The 15,853-nt window shown below is 43.8% G+C and overlaps 1 protein-coding gene across 2 annotated transcripts in view; it reads right to left on the bottom strand.

The window, feature by feature from the left end:
- PLCB1 (phospholipase C beta 1) overlaps positions 1-15,853 on the bottom strand; it is a 344,064-nt gene that overhangs the window by 122,033 nt on the left and 206,178 nt on the right. For both annotated transcript variants that reach the window (XM_051792771.1, XM_051792772.1), the window contains exons 4-8: positions 13,758-13,898; positions 7,664-7,743; positions 5,070-5,123; positions 4,427-4,502; positions 531-631 (exon numbers count right to left, since the gene is read on the bottom strand). In XM_051792771.1, the coding sequence (XP_051648731.1) occupies positions 531-631; positions 4,427-4,502; positions 5,070-5,123; positions 7,664-7,743; positions 13,758-13,898 (452 nt within the window). The remainder of the gene's footprint in view (positions 1-530; positions 632-4,426; positions 4,503-5,069; positions 5,124-7,663; positions 7,744-13,757; positions 13,899-15,853) is intronic.

The following is a 15,853-nucleotide window of genomic DNA, read 5'->3' as shown; positions in this document are numbered from 1 at the left end:
TGCTGGAACTGGGAAGTGCCCGGATTTGCCGCGAGGGGTGAAGCACCGCGAGTCACAGAGCTTGTCACAGAACGGATGAAATCAGCTGGAACCAGCTGCTAATTTAATTTCACGGTGAGAATTCATGATACACAAATCCTAAAAGTTACTGCTTTTTTTTTTTTTGCAACTCTTAATTAAGCTTTTGGGGGTGATTATACGTATTCTCGTGCCTATTGCCTGGTGTTACTGCTTATTAGTTTTCTTCCTTTATTTTCTTGGAAGCCTAAATGACTCTGATCCATGTGAAAAAACCCAAGACCTGGCAGTTCTGCTCCTCTAGGAACAAATCCTTTAGAACTCCAGCTATTAGATATGGAGGCAAAAGCTTGGGAGAGAAGGAATCCAAGGTTAAATAACAGCCCTGCTTGACAATTAAATCTGTTACTGGCAAGCCATAGCCTAAATAACCTGATTACCACACCCAGCCCAGAAAATCTGTGAATGGGGAAAATAAGTAAACATATAAATAAATGAGTGTGTTTTCTTACAACTCTGAGAAGATGTGGTCGATCTCAGGCCGAGGGCAGAGGTTGTTTAAGAACACTCTGTACACTTCTGGTGTGAAGTCGTCTTGAGGGATTGAATCATTCTGCGAAACGGGGGGAAAAGAAAGTGAAAGAGAGATACAGCACTTTTATACATTCTTTGTAAACAGATCACTCACTATTTGGCTTCTCTAGGTTGCAGGAAAGAAATCAAAAGGAGCCCAGATTCTGCAGAATAATAAATCCCCCTGAATAACAGAGCAGCTTAGAGGGTACATGTTTAAAAAAACATCCAAACACTTCTATCAGCTTCCATAAGGCACAGTTCTCTCTGTCTCTGAGCACCTGTGAAGGAGGAAGGGACATCGCCCCATCTAACCCCTTATCTAGAGCATAAATAAATGTATTGGTCCCAAGGAAGAGTGAGGTGGCTGGGCAGTGGTGCTGAGCCCAAGTGCTTCAGCGAGGGAAACAGCAGCATTACAGAGGACAAGGACATCACTCAGCTTTCCAAAGCTTTCACGGAACTGGGGAACAACGTGGGTCACTGAGTCATTACCAACACACATGTCCAAGATGCCACAATTCTGGGCAAGACTCACACAGCATAGCTTTTCCATACGTCTTTGTCCTAAACTCTCAGTGTAACACATTTGGCAATCACATTTCTTATGCAGGAACCAATAAAAATGTTCTCCTAATAGAAAACATCTCAGGGGTTTTTTTTCTGACATTTTCTAAAATTTAGAAAAATTTAAATTTAGTCCTGCTTCTGGATGACACTTTCATCATCCTCATTATATTTTTCTGTGAAAAAAAAATGAATTGCTGTTATTAACTGGAGAGACTTGAAAAGTCCTCTGCATGAAGCTGGAGCATCCTTAATCCAAAGCTATGACATGGGCCCACGTGATGCCTCTCCACAGCTCCAAAACCTGCCCAAATCTGATGGACTGGAGAAGGAAAATGGTAACTTGGACACAAAGCTGTTTGCTTTCCACACCACTGGACCCTGGCTGTGTCAGAGGTGAAGCTGCTCATGGGGAAATCAGTGCTTGTATTTATTCTGCCTGTCCAACGCCGTTGCCAAGGGAACAGGAAGCATTGGTTCAAGCCTTTGCTGGACGGAAGGAAACTTTTCTCAATTGTTCCTGCTTTAGGATAAAATAAATAAACGAATGGCACAGGCAGCTCATTGTCTCCTGTCAGCTGTGAAACCCACAGAGGCTCCTGAGGGTTTTGTCCCGTGGTGCTTTCGGCTGAGGGTTGGACTGTCGAGACCTGTATTTTCCCCAAGTCCAGGATTCTCAAAGCTTGGGAATTTTCTTGTTAAAGCTGGCACCCCACTCTCCCCTGTCCCTTCTGCCTATAACCCCTCAGCCAGGGCATTTTAAACATTGATTCTCTAATTACCACAGAACTACAGTCTCCAATCAACCTGATATATGTTTTCCTTTACGGGGGATTTGAAGGTGCTCAGCTGAACAAATGTAGGTCTCCTCCAATAACCAGAGATCCAAGCTTTGATTTGCCACTCAGTTCCAATTAAGAAAACATCCCTCAGTTTCCCTCCCTGTATCTCCAAACACCTATGACAAAGAGGAAAACCAACAGGAAGTCTTCAGGCATAAGTACAGATAGTTTTAAAAACTATTTCCTACCAGCACCATCATCAGTGGGAGCTACAAACCACAATTATCTAGATGGGAGATGAGAGCTTTTGCCACCCCAGGCACAACCTCAGGCAACTATATTTGGATTCCCAAAGCCCGTCTGCCGAGAGAGAGGGATTAAAATACACTGCCCCCTTCCTCAGCCTGGTCTGAGCCATCCACGTTTCAGAGGAACCACCCACACACCTTATGGGCTCCTCTCTTTTTTGAGACCAATGAACAAAGCACAAACTTGCAGCAGTACCACATGAAAGCATCCCTCATTTCCAGCTTTCCTTAACACTGGCATTCAATTTTATCCTGTGATTAAGACTCTCCACTCATTTCAAGCACTGTTGATTTATGATTTGTCTGGTAACCTGCCTGCTTTTATAACAACATCTGTATCCAGTCTCTTACATGTTTGAGAGCTAATTCCAATTATTTGCACAGACAGGACTCAATAGGAGGTTATTTTATTTTAACAGTCAAGCTCACTGGTGCTTCATTGTGAACCTCTACACTAACTGCAAGGCAGAAACCAGCCTTCGTAGCCAAAAAGGTAGCTAAAATAAAGCTCTTCAAATTCTATTTAAGGTACTTTTAAACAAAACCAAAACAAGCAAAAATAACCAACAATAACAAAAAGTAATGCCCCTTCACAAAAAGCAAAACCCCCTAATATCCACATCTTTCATGCTGCTGGAGTCCACAGCTCTTCCAAGGCTTTATTGTCCGGCAGCACAATAGGGCAGAAGAGCTGGAAGTCAAAACTTTACTTGTTCAAACAAACAGGAACCCAAAGGAAAAGAGCCGTAGCTGAAGTTCTGATTTTCTTCTATTCCATCACCTCCATGAGCTCCAGTTTCACACTTCTACAATATTTTTCAAAGATGATCAACAACTCAGATTTCTTTGGTGCATGCAGAGTGTTTCTCTTTTGTCCCATCCAAAGGAAAGATCTACTTTATGCTGTGAATAATTTTCGAGATGGTATCCCAGCAACAAGTAGCCAGCAACGTGTATGTGAAATTGGCCCTGCTTAAACAAATAGCACAAAAAGGCTGTGGTTTCTTTCAAGGCCTCCAGTGATATTTAGATTTTCTTTTCAGAGATATGTAATAAACAGAAGTAATAAACCAACTGATTTAAATGCAGTGCCTCGGAGGTTTTCTTGCATATCTCGTTTGCTAACAATTAAATGAAAACCCATCTTTAAAACTATTCTTTCCACGTTTCTAAACCTCACAACCTAGCTGCAGATAAGATGATTATGATCTTATATATCTACTTTGCAAACATTCCTTGGAATTTTATGGAATTAAGCTCCCACACATATGAAGGAAGGTCTCATTGTAAGTGAAATCTGAGGTTTGGCTTGTGAAGATTTTGCTCCACTGTTCTTCTGGAGCTGTGGGAATTGTCTTTATTTAACAACTGGGGAAGCAAACATCCAGGAAACCTCACAGCACAGAGTTTTCTACAAGAGCAAGGGATCAGGAGATGCAGGTTCTCCTGACAGACCAGTTCTATCCCACCTCTTGGACCCCTGAAGGTAGGAATTATCCTGCAGGAAGCTGCTTGGAGGAGAATCTCCATCTGTGAGGAGAACACTGCTTGAACAGGGAGGCAGGACTAGGTGACCCTCTGTGGTCCCTTCCAAGCTTACCCATCCTGTGATTCTGTGACTAAGGACATCTGCACTCCAGCATTAACTGGAATCACCTGCTCCAGCTCATTCCTTTCGGGGAAAAAAAAAAGCCTTGAGGGTAAGGAACCCTCCTGCAAGTGCTCTGGGCTGAGGAGAGCTCCTGGATTAGCAGGACACAACGGCTGCACCCCCACAGTATTAACAGTATTTCAACACTTACTTCATGCTCCTTTTAGATGAGCTACAGTGAGTGTGACCAGTCACTCACCTCAGGCTATAGATTACACTGTTAGCTACACCTTGAGCTAACACTACTCTGAAATCACGCTGTGGAAACTGGGTAACAGTGACTGAGCCTTAAAATATCCTCATAGGATTTCTCCAGGACAGGTCACACAACCTCTGCCCTTTCTTTTACTCCATTCATACCTCTTCCAGGAGCTCCTGGTCCCTACACAACTTCAAGTCAGACCCACTGCTGAGGACCTTTCAGCAGCAAAGCCAGCACAGCACGATCAGCCTTGAACAAATTGCCAGTGGACAGCAAACACCCCCAAACACAAGCAGTGCTTATCTGAATAAATGCAGCTGCTCACCCTGGAAGATGGGAGATTACAGGCTTCTAACGCCGTCTCCACCCGTTTTCTGTCAGAGGAGAACAAGCGGTATATGCTGCAAAATGGAGACAAAACAGAGAGAACTGGTTAAAGACATGCCTTCACGTGCCCATGTGGCTTAAAGACTGAATATCTCTTCCCAGTCTATCACACCTTTAACTCTTTATTTCCATTTGCTGGCTGCTCAGTAACAGAGGTGAGTTTAGTGGTGCTCACAGTGAGTTTACCTCTGCCCCGCACCAGCCCCTATCACAGCAGACAGTGACTGGAGAAAGTCACCCCTGCCCTCTTCCTATCACCCCAGTGACATGCAGTTTGAATCTGTTCACCCTCACGACATGTCTCTGAGGTAAAGAAATTATGGGGTTTTTTATTTCACAAGTGGAATGAACAAGGGCAGAGAAGTCTTGCTCAAGATCCCAAGAGCAACCTACACCCAAAGGGTATCTGAGCAGAGCCATCCTGAGCATCACTGTGATACCACACATTCCCTGTGATGCGTCCTAAACACGTGAAAAAGTCATCATTCCAGACATAGGGGCCACATGCTCATCCCAAACATATATTCCCACTCAAAAGTCAGCAGAGCCTACCCATGGTAAGGCAGGGGAATGGCACTTACTTCTTCAGAGGAATGCGCCCCTCTGGAGTCACCTGCAGCTTCAGTTTTGTGTAACTGTGGAGACAAAAGCATCCCAGTTCACTTTTACACCATTTTAAAGGACCTCTCCACAGACTTCCCAGCTCAGTGCCAGTGCTCTGTTCATGTGGCAAGTTCCACTCAGCTCTTCTGCCCAAAATGAAAACCTGCTGGGACATCATCAATGAGCAAACCCCTTCTCCTTCTCTGCCATCTCATTAAGGTGGCAGGATGAGGATGGATCTATCTTTGCCCAGATTTTTCAGCAGGCTTTGAATCAGTTGAATCAGGAGTCACCCAGTAACTTCCATGAGAAGCAGCTGGGCCTACAACCACTATCTGTTCACTGCCTACCATGAGCTTGTGAAGAGCACAACTTTTTGAGTGCTTCACCTCTCCCACTTGAGCAGAATTAAAACCATAAATGATTTTCTTGCAGTAACATTTTCTTGCAGATCTGGTGAAAAATGTTGCAACACTTAAATATTTAGGGGGATTTTTTTTTTTTTGTTAAAACCCCCCACTTTTTCACTTTGCCCATTGGTCTATCAGAAAAAGAAAAAACTGCATGGTTCTAATAAACTTTCCTTTTCTTCACAACAGAAAATGCCATTAGCAACCACTTCAAAAACAAAGTGCATGCTAATACCCCATAGGAACATTTTCACAAATCCTTGACTCCCCATGGGCATCTTTTGGAAACTGAAGTGTTTCGTGCTACTGTGTCACCAAACAAAAATATTATCCCCTCTGCCCCGTTTCCCAGTACTGGGCTGGATTAAAAACAAAAAAGTCACAGCAGTTAGCCAAGGAATGAATAAAATAAAGAAACTCAAGAAGGTTTCTTTCATTTTGTCTTCTATTTTTTGAAAAATCTGACTACACTCTAGTCCCATTCAGTGTTTTCCTCTACAGCCAAAGAAGCCAGAAATAACAGAAAGTGGGGAAAAACTAAAGCAAAACAAAACACAAATCCCCAAACTTTCCCCCCCTCAGGCTCTTTGCAACACACAGGACACCATTGTTTCCCTGCCCACCTAAGAAAACCAAGCATGTTATTGCTGTTGAAATGCTTGCTAGGAGATGTTCCTGTTGGTAGGAGCTGAATGGACCCATTTCAGTGGTGCAGTGCTGACTCCAAGCAGGACAAACTCTGGATGTCACACTGGTCCTGGGTTCCCACTTCACAGCCCCCCTGTGCTCCCAGCTGCCCTGGGCAGTATTGCAGTTTATTATTGCTGTTTATTATTGCACCTCCAACGCTCCAAGGGACTGAATGCCATAAAGAAAACACCCCTTCACTCTGCTCTAATGCAATCTGGTTTTCTATTTCAACCAAAGGGTTCTGATAGGACTGCAACCAGCCCTTTGCTTTGTAGAATAATTATAATGGGGAAATAATTTAATCTTCAAAGTCAGAGATTTCTTAAGTGACTGGTTTGGCATCTGTGCAGAGGACCTGAGAAACCTTATGGTTTCCAAGTGACTTATTAATTAGTGGGAAAAGACACAGGAATGCCATGCTTGCCTGCTACTGAATCTATGCAATGTGTCCAGTGACTTCATCTTTAATTAATATTGCCTGAACAACTGCCAGAAAATAGCTCCAAATCTGACAGGCTCCATTGTACTGCGGGATAACAGGTTCCTCCTCTGGACTGGATAGGAAAAGGCCCATTAGGTACAGCCACTACTGACCTGTCAGCAGAGCCCACTGGCCACCTGGGAATTCGGGTGGTAAGAGGCAAGGAAATTCTACCAAATCACTCTCCAAACTCACCTACAATCTACAACCTACAGAGCTGAAGGAAGTCACCTGCTCAGATGAACAGGTTTTTCGTTGTCAACGTGCAGAGCCAAAAGGAAACGTTCAGTGTTTCCATCCATTTCTAGCTGGTTTGCCTGATGTACCGCTGGCTGGCACAGTGTTTGGAGACACAGAGCTGTAGTTCCAGCCACAGCCAGCCTGCAAAGCTTCCTCAGGAATTTCTGCTGAATTCAGCTGCACCACAACAAACCTTATGAGAGGAAAACACACACACACACACACACACACACACACATCCCTCCTTGCCAGAATAGGCACCTATGAATGAATATATGGGATTAAAGTTGAGCAGCTGGGAACTTTTTGATTAAGTATAGATGCATCTAATGAAATCAGGCACGCACAGCCTGAGATCAGACTGAGCAAAATGGACTTCTGGCATTTCTCACTTTTTTTAATCAATGGCAGGAAAAAGGAAAATAAACCAGAATATTCTTTCATTTTAAATAGAGAGCTTCATACTACAGCTGAAGCTACAACTTGGCTATACAGGGGGAGGACAGCATTTAATTCTGTTTTTCCTGCATGGATTTAGTAGTTTGCAAGAAGAACCCTAAGAGGATTTCTATTTAAATGACTCTGAGATAGCAGGCTTCTTAAAACCACAAGAAAGGACGTCTGTGTTTACAGAAGTGTCGAGCCATCAAAGCAGAAACAATAGCTGACAATGTGACTAACAAAGGAGGAGGAAAACGAGACGCAGGGAAAAGAGCAACACCCACGGCACTGAACCCCTACGGCCACTTACGCTTTTTCCAGAAAGGCGTCCCTTGACATGTTCTGTGCCAGTAGATTTGTTGCCAAACTGAACACTTCATCTGACCATTCCTACAAAGGGAAAACACGGTGAAGTGAGGCTTGGTTGAGATGTTTACTTGCACAAGGTAAAATATTTTCGGAAACTATACTGTCGGTAAAAAGGGTCTCATTAAAACTCTCCTCATCGGAGAGACCCGATTTCCTCATGCTGCAAAAAAAACCCCATGAAGACTGTTACAAATTAAAGTACTGACTTGATCCAACATCTTACCAGCCAACACGAAAAAACAAGCTTAAAAAAACCCCAACCAGCAGAAATGTGTAGGAATACTTTTCAATTGCTCTGATGTGCAAGGAGGATGCAACTCCAAACAGAACAGCTCTTTCTCCCCTACCGTGCTTACAATCCTTGCACAGTGCTCCTATCCCTTGCTACATTATTTTTCCCTATTTTTACCCCATGGAATCACAGAATGGTTTGGGTTGGAAGGGACCCCCAAGAGCATCTGGTTCCAACTCCCTTGCCGTGGGCAGGGACACCTTCCACTATCCCAGGTTTCTCAGAGCCCCATCCAGCCTGGCCTTGAGCACTTCCAGGGATGGGGCAGCCACAGCTTCTCTTGGCAACCTGTGCCAGGGCCTCACACCCTCACAGGGAAGAGCTTCTTCCCAATATCTGATCTAACCCTCCCCTCTGGCAGTTAAAAGCCATTCCCCATTGTCCTATCCCTACACACCTTTGTCCAAAGTCCCTCTCCAGCTCTCTTTTAGCCCCTTTAGGTACTGGAAGGTCTCACCTGGAGCCTTCTCTTCTCCAGGCAGAACAGCCACAGCTCTCTCAGCCTGTCTCCACAGGGGAGGTGTTCCAGCCCTTTGATCATCTGTCCTCCAGCTGCTCAGGAGAAACTTCCCATCTCTGCCTGCAGGCTCTGTTCTTCCCATGGCTCTCCCTCACTTTTCCTCCCTTTATTCTCCTGACTTGTTTTTCTCACATCTGTGCACGTTGCCGAAGCGCTTCCCTCAGGTCCCTGACCCTTCCCGTGTTCCCAGCGTGGCTGATCCACGACTATAATGTGAGGTTTAGACTCTCACTGCTTGTCCTCCCCTGCAGGTCTCTCCTGCAGCTTTTCATTGACAACTTCAGCACATTTTTTTTCTTTCTAACTCAGTGCTTATTTACAACCTTTAATTGCAAACCTCTTTAATCACGACTGTGGTTTGGGATTGGCTTCGTTTCACCTTTTAAAATAAAGGGATGAAAACAAGCAATGCCTTTGCAAACACTGTTTTACTTAACGAAGTTTTCTGAGTTTCCTTTGAAACTAAAAACGCATTTCCTTTCATAAAAGCCCAAATCCAAAATTCCCATTGCCACACAGCCTCTCATACTCTTTGGGAGGTATTCCCTTCTCCTTGGCTTTTCTTTTTCTTGAGGAAAAATGAAAATAAAAAGGGGGGGGATTTCATTCTGACAAAAATGGACAATGATAAGTATCACTGACTTCCAGTGCAAGAAGTATTCCTACATCACTTTGGAGCTTATGAGCTTGTTTTACCTAAAAAGCAGACTTGTTCTGGAGGCAAACCAGAGTGGCTGAGATAACCCTCCCCTCCACCTTCTCATGACCACTTCCATTTTCCTTCTTTCATTGTTTTTCCTTCTTAGGTTTGATTTGAAGAAATCGAGGGTGTGAGAAAGCAGAGGAGGAGTCTGGTCCCTGAGCAACCCAACTGCTTCGCTGTGACTCTTGGAACAGAAAGCATATTAAGTGCAGCATCTGTTTTTCTTCTTGGCAACTCGTTTTTCCAGGCTCAAAATAGGCCCATCTTGTAAACACTGCTTTGTTTAGGCACTAATAATAGCAGCTCAAACTTCTCCCTCTGACACTAAGGGCTGCAGAGATTAATGGCAACACAAAATACTATTTGGAAACTGAAAATATGTTGCCTTTTAACAGATCTTGATAGATTTTGCTTTTATCTCGCTGGTTCTGCTGGGCTTGAAACCAAAATACTTGGTAGAAAACAGGAGTGGGGCACTTCAGGAGTATCCCACACCCCAGCTCTTCCTTCTCATTGTCCGAATGCTTGTTGACAGGAATGTAAAAGGAACTCACTTATTGTGTGCCTGTCACATGCATTATTTATATATAAATATATATATTTATATAAACAGTCCTGCCATGTCCCTTTCCTGGCTTTTCCTGGCTCTTCAAAGCGCTTGCATTGCTCTTCCCAAACATTCCAAGGGCTACCTGCAGGCTGAGCCAAGTCAACAGGTCACAAGCAACACTTGCTCATTGTCTCTCCCATTTCAGGGTCTTCATTCCAGCCACCACAGAGCCACAGCCAAGGAGCCAGGATCAGACAAATCTGCCAAGGGCCACATCACCTTTCCAGCAAACCCTCGGCAGGAGAGGAAACCAGAGCCTCGAGCACAGAGCCGAAGAAATAAAGGAGATGCTTGGGACTGCCTTTGATGGGCTTGGATCAAGCTCTGAGCCAAGATGTGTCTTGCTGCTTTAGCTACCAAATGGCCCCGTTTCCTTGGCTTTGCTGCACGGCAGAGAGCAAAGCCCATCCTCAAACTGCAGGAATGATGTTCTCTCTGCAGCAGCGATTCCAGAAGGCAGCGCTCGGGGAGAGCACTGGGTAGGGACTGCTGTGTGTGGGAAGAAAACAGCCTAGAGCAGAGGGGTTGTAACAGCCCCTGGATCACTGCAGGGGACTCCTGGACAGGTGCAACACAAAAGGAAAATACAAATCCGGGGTTTTTTTGTAACAGGACTGCACTAGTGCCAACAAACCCAGGCTCTGATCCCGTGTGGCAGTGGAAGGACTCAGCCTTCTGATATCCAACTCCAAGCAAGTCACATCCAACATATTAAGAGCTCCCTGAACTTGATCCCCTCTTGGTTACATCCTGTTATGTTAATTCATTTTATATCATCCCCATGAGCTTTACCAAGGAGTTCTTTCTCTGCTCTGTGCTTTGGCAGGTAGAATATAAGCAGCAGTTCACTGTGTTGCTCAGGGAAGTGATTCCTCTCTTCCATTGCATGCATCAGGATACCAACCAAGACACGGAGCACAACAGAAGAGAGGAGACCTTTTTCATAAGACAAGACAGCACGGAGTCCTGAGAACACTTCCCTCAAATCAGAACTGACTATGTGTGAAGGCAATGTTCCTCTCACATTTCTTTTTGGTGGGAGGTTAACAAAGCAAGCTGATGAAATTCTACACTTTCACTTAGGAATTTTATTTTAAAAAACCCCATATCAAATGGATGTGAATTTATACGGTTTGCTTCAGCATTTTATTATACTGATCGAGCTCTGGGGAAGCCAGAAAAATAAAGATGTGTGCTGGAAAGCGCAGTATAGTGTGACTGGTGAATCATCTTTGATGGCACCATTTTACTCATGGAGGAATTCATCAGCTCTTAGGGATGGATTTTATCCAAAGCTTATCAAACCGAGGAGAAACAGATTTCCCTGGGCTCCAGAGAGGGGCCTGCACGGCCAGGACTGGCCATGCAGCAAGAACAGGGTTGGCAGGAGAGGCACAGAAGAGAGGGAGAGGAAAGAGATGGAGAAAAACGAGAAAAAAGCCACTAGATTTGGGAAGAGAATGGAATACTGTAGAGCAGACAGAGGTTGATAGGTTGGGAATGGAGACAGAGAAAAAGAGCACCTGCTCAGAACAGGGTTTGAGAATAAAGCTCTGTCTTTATCCTGGCTTCCGCAGAAACTGTGTGGACGCTCACAAATAAACCCTATGCCAGTACATTCTCATTTCTACCTATCTAGTGCACCTGAGGAAAGTTGAATAACCCAAGACTCGTATTTCCCTAATTTTCCCATAATTTGGCCAGTGGATGTGGCAGTTTGTAGCAGAAAGGGAAGCCCTCTGCAGAGGGAAAAAACCCCCATAACCGAATAATTTCAACTGCCTCACCAAGATCACTATAGTTTACTTTGCCTGGTCAACATCAGCCACACAACCTGAAAAATAAGATACTACAGATGCAGGGTTAACAAAACAAAATATTCATGCACTGAAAAGGAAAGGTGAGGGAGATTTCCACTGGCACTTGCTTTCCCTGGAACATCAGAAGGAGGAAGGGTCAAAATTTGACGTGTGGCATTGAAAACATCTTGTACTGACATTCCTTCCCAGAGCCCCCTGGAGGGATGATTCGTGCCTGATGTGCTTATTTATTACAGCTTCTCTGGGAGACAATAAGGACCAGAGCCTGTGGTCTGGCTCATCTGATGTTGGAAGATGGGTTAAAAAAGAGGAATTTTTAGCTGCATTCAACAGTGCTCCAAACTGTTTCCATTCAGACAATCAGGATATTGAACATGACCTCAAAGCAAGCACGACTAATCTGCAATGCTTTGAAAACTGCACCCCCAGGCCACAGTGCCCAACTGATCAAATATTCACTTATTTGCTCTCCTGCCTTTACAAATGAAAAGCAAGACTTAGACTCTTAGGAGTTACTCAAGACTTAGAGCAGCCAAGTTTTTACTAAACATGATTTTATCTACTGTATTTTAAGGTTCCATTCTCAAATAGAAAACAGTCCTAGAACACCAATTTCTGGGCTGTTCTGGCAAACAGATTATGGTTCACTGACGGGGGGCTGGCCAGGAAGGTGCAGGAGGAGGACATAAAACTTCTGATTTGGGTGATTTTCCCTGCTCCCTGATAAGGGCTAACAATTCCTGCTGGAAAAGCTTCAGCATACCTTTTTGTTTCCTATGATAAACTTAGCTCCTTTTTCTTTCCCTTCAGAGCTTTTTCCATCATTTGCAGTGTCAGGATTCCTCACCCACCCCTGCAGAGTGTAGCTGTGCATTTCCAAGCCTGAGGACAGCATTTCCCACTCAGCTGCCCATGGACCACCACGAACTCATTTGGTTTCTACTCTTTCATATCACAGGAAGACTGAAAATGTTTTTTTTTTACCAAGCTGATCAACTGGCTAAAGAAGTTTGGCAGAGATAGAAACTTGGCAAGCACAAATATCCTCCCCTAGTTGAAGGCTTTCACACTATGACCTTTTGGCACCTGGTTTAACAATCCTTGTTGCCTGTGAGATGACAAAATAACTCCCCACTGTTGTTAAATTGCAGCAGGTTACAGAGAATCTTTCTTTTTAGCACAATCTAGTGAACTCAAGGGGGCAAAAATGCACATATGGAAGTGTGTTCTGTGCATGGTTATCTGGGGGCTGGCATCAGAGTGTACCCACATGAATGGAAGTGGAAATAGGAGCAGATTCTGAATGTCAGTTTGAAATAGATAAAGCAAAGAGCTCCCACTTCAGCAAATTGTACAGAAACGTATAGAAAGTGGAAGAAGGAGAAAAAAAAAACCAACCTCAAACCATGTACTAATATGAATTGTAACTTGTTTGGCACACAGAGCCGTGTTTTATGTGGTGTGTGGGACAGAAATGAAGGAATTGGATACCTGCATGGAAAAAATGCTTTGCCAAGTGATGTTGGCTACACAATCCTTATCAAGGGTTGTCAGTGGGCAAAATGTGGTGCTTAAAACTGACCTTCCACACATGAACATTCCTGTTTGTGCTCAAAGACAAACGAGGTGCCTGACTGCTGACACTCCTGAGTGCACGAGGGAGAGCTGCAGACTCCCACCACCCTGGCACAGGCCAACCTCCAAAAGTCAACCATTTACCTACTCTGTTCCTACAGATGATCCACAAACTGCACACACTTAGAGCAGGGGGATAATTACTGAAATGTATTGATGTGTGTTTGGAGAGTCATGGTGTAACATCAGTAGAAATTTGGGTACTCTTATTTTCGCAAGGATTAGTTGGGTTCTGTGGGCAACATTATGAAGATGAGCACACATTTTGGGGCCTGCCCTTGCTGAATAAACTCCTGGGGAAAAAAAAAAATAAAAAGATTGTGCATTTCTTCTTGGGAACTGAGCAGCACAAGTCTAGAACAGAACTGAGGTTCGTTTCATAGCAATTGCCACGTTCCTGTCATTTATCCAGATCTCAAAACATTAATTTTATATGACAGATGAGTGTGTGTTACCTTTGCTATATCCTCCTGGAATGCCACCAGGTTCAGGTAGGATATATTGACCAGGTCTGGCCCATAGACCACAGTGATCATCCGATTTTCCAGCCGGCCTCCCGCGTTCCCAGCATCCAGCAGTTCGCGCAGCTTTGGATCCTGCAGGTAAACATATGAGGAGATAATTACAAATCTTTCGCAAATACTTACGCCAAAAGAGGTGATTATTTCTGCAAACACTTCAATTTTGAAAATTTTGTGTTGTGTTGAACGTTTTTAACACGATGGCACTTGTTTCTGATCCGCTTAATTACTCATTAAAATATTCAAAGATATTAACCCAGAATAAAAAGAAAATCACTGCTGTAAATCCTTCAAAGCCTTTGAGCTCTGTTTTGGTACTGCACGGACTAAGAGCTGTCCAGCTGATGGCTGCACATTCCTATTTCCAGGATTTTTGCCTCAGAAGTTAAGTGCACACAAGTTGTGCTGCTTGTCAGAATAACACAATCTGTCCAGAGGCCACTGGCCTCAGCAGAGAGATTCTCTGTGATTTTCGTGGATTTTAGATAAAACTAAAAATGAGAACTTTTTTTTTTCCTAAGGAATTAAAAAGCCTTCTGGAATTAACTGTCTTAAACACTACGAAACGAAAGATGGAATTTTAGTGACCCGCTCTTTCTTTTTCATGTTCAAAACGGCATGTATTATTTAAATTATTAGATATATTCCATTCAGATTTAGTATCCAACGTAGAACCATTTAGGTTGGAAAAGACCTTTAAGGTCACTGAGCCCACCTGTCCCCCCCCATCACTAAACCATGTCCCCAAGTGCCACATCGACACGTCTGTTAAATCCCCCACTGAGGATGGTGACTCAACCCCTTCCCTTGGGCACCCTGTCCCAGTGCTTGAGACAGAAATGACTACATAACATTTCTGTGAAGGAAAGATAAATTCAGTGACTTCTGTCGCCTGTTAACAGGCTGAGCCTCACAGCTTCACTGGCAACACGAGGGTTTGAGTAAAGATTTCAGGTTACTTTGTGACTCAACTCGTTTCCGTTTCTATCAGGCTGCAGCTTTTCCAAGAATTACACTCAGTGTTTTTCAAGCTAAGACAACTACTTGCTCCTTGGCCTCATGATGAAGTTTATAAAGGCAAAGAGAGATGAAAAGATGCCCTGTGTGACTGGGTTCAAACCTTTGAAAAGATACGGTGTCATCTGAAAGCTCGGGTCTCCTAAAAGATAAGATTTTTCAGTCTGGTGCAAATACTAACAAATGGCCAGCAAACAGAACCCCCATGGGAAGAGATTCTGTGTAGAGCTCAAACTATTTCAAAACTGACACAAAAATATCCTGCAGTTTAAGTTTCACTGTCCTGTGAATCTTTTCCCCCCACTGGTTGCATGTTTAGTGCTTATGGTACTTCTTAATATTTAATAACTTCTTGACTAAGCATCTAAATTTCCACCAACTGACACAAATTAAAGTTAATATAAGAGAGCAACAAGACGATAAAAAGAGCCATTTTTTCATGGATCTCAGAGGAAATTCTGTATCAACAAGACCTCAGTCTAAAGGCCATCTCCTGACTGGTACCATATCTGCTTGTAGGCAGTGGAGTTTAAGGGTACGTTCACCAAACACCTTGCCAGGTTTAGGAAAGCATTTTGAAGGATGATGTAGAAACTGGAAAGAGAGCACAAGGCTGTCCATCACACAGTGCTGAGTCTCTCAAATACTGGGTACAATGGCAAGTGTTGCAGGAAAACAAGAGAGAAGAATCCCATTTAAGGGCTCTGTGAGGAAGGAATACGATTGTGCTCCGAGACAAGGATGGTTTCATGGGTAAACAGGTTGATCACAGGCTTTTGCGTAAGAGAAAAACACGAGAGGGATATAAAAATAATAGCTGTGTTCCAGAGATGAGGAGACCAAAAAAAAGGGGTATCATTTAGACCTTGGAGAAGAGCACCAGAAATGCCCTGAAGTTGCTAAGTTGGTGTATTACCAGACGGGTTACTTTCCCTTTTATTTACAGGTTGGATGTTCCAAAGCTTTGTTTTATGTCTGTGGGAGATGAGAATTCATCTACTTTTCACTCTCCC

The sequence above is a fragment of the Manacus candei genome, unplaced genomic scaffold, assembly GCF_025592945.1.
Source record: "Manacus candei isolate 608988 ecotype Guabito, Panama unplaced genomic scaffold, ASM2559294v1 h1tg000035l, whole genome shotgun sequence".
NCBI classification, from domain to species: Eukaryota; Metazoa; Chordata; class Aves; order Passeriformes; family Pipridae; genus Manacus; species Manacus candei.
Note: the sequence above shows the minus strand (reverse complement) of the source record. Positions and strands in the feature narration are given on the sequence as shown.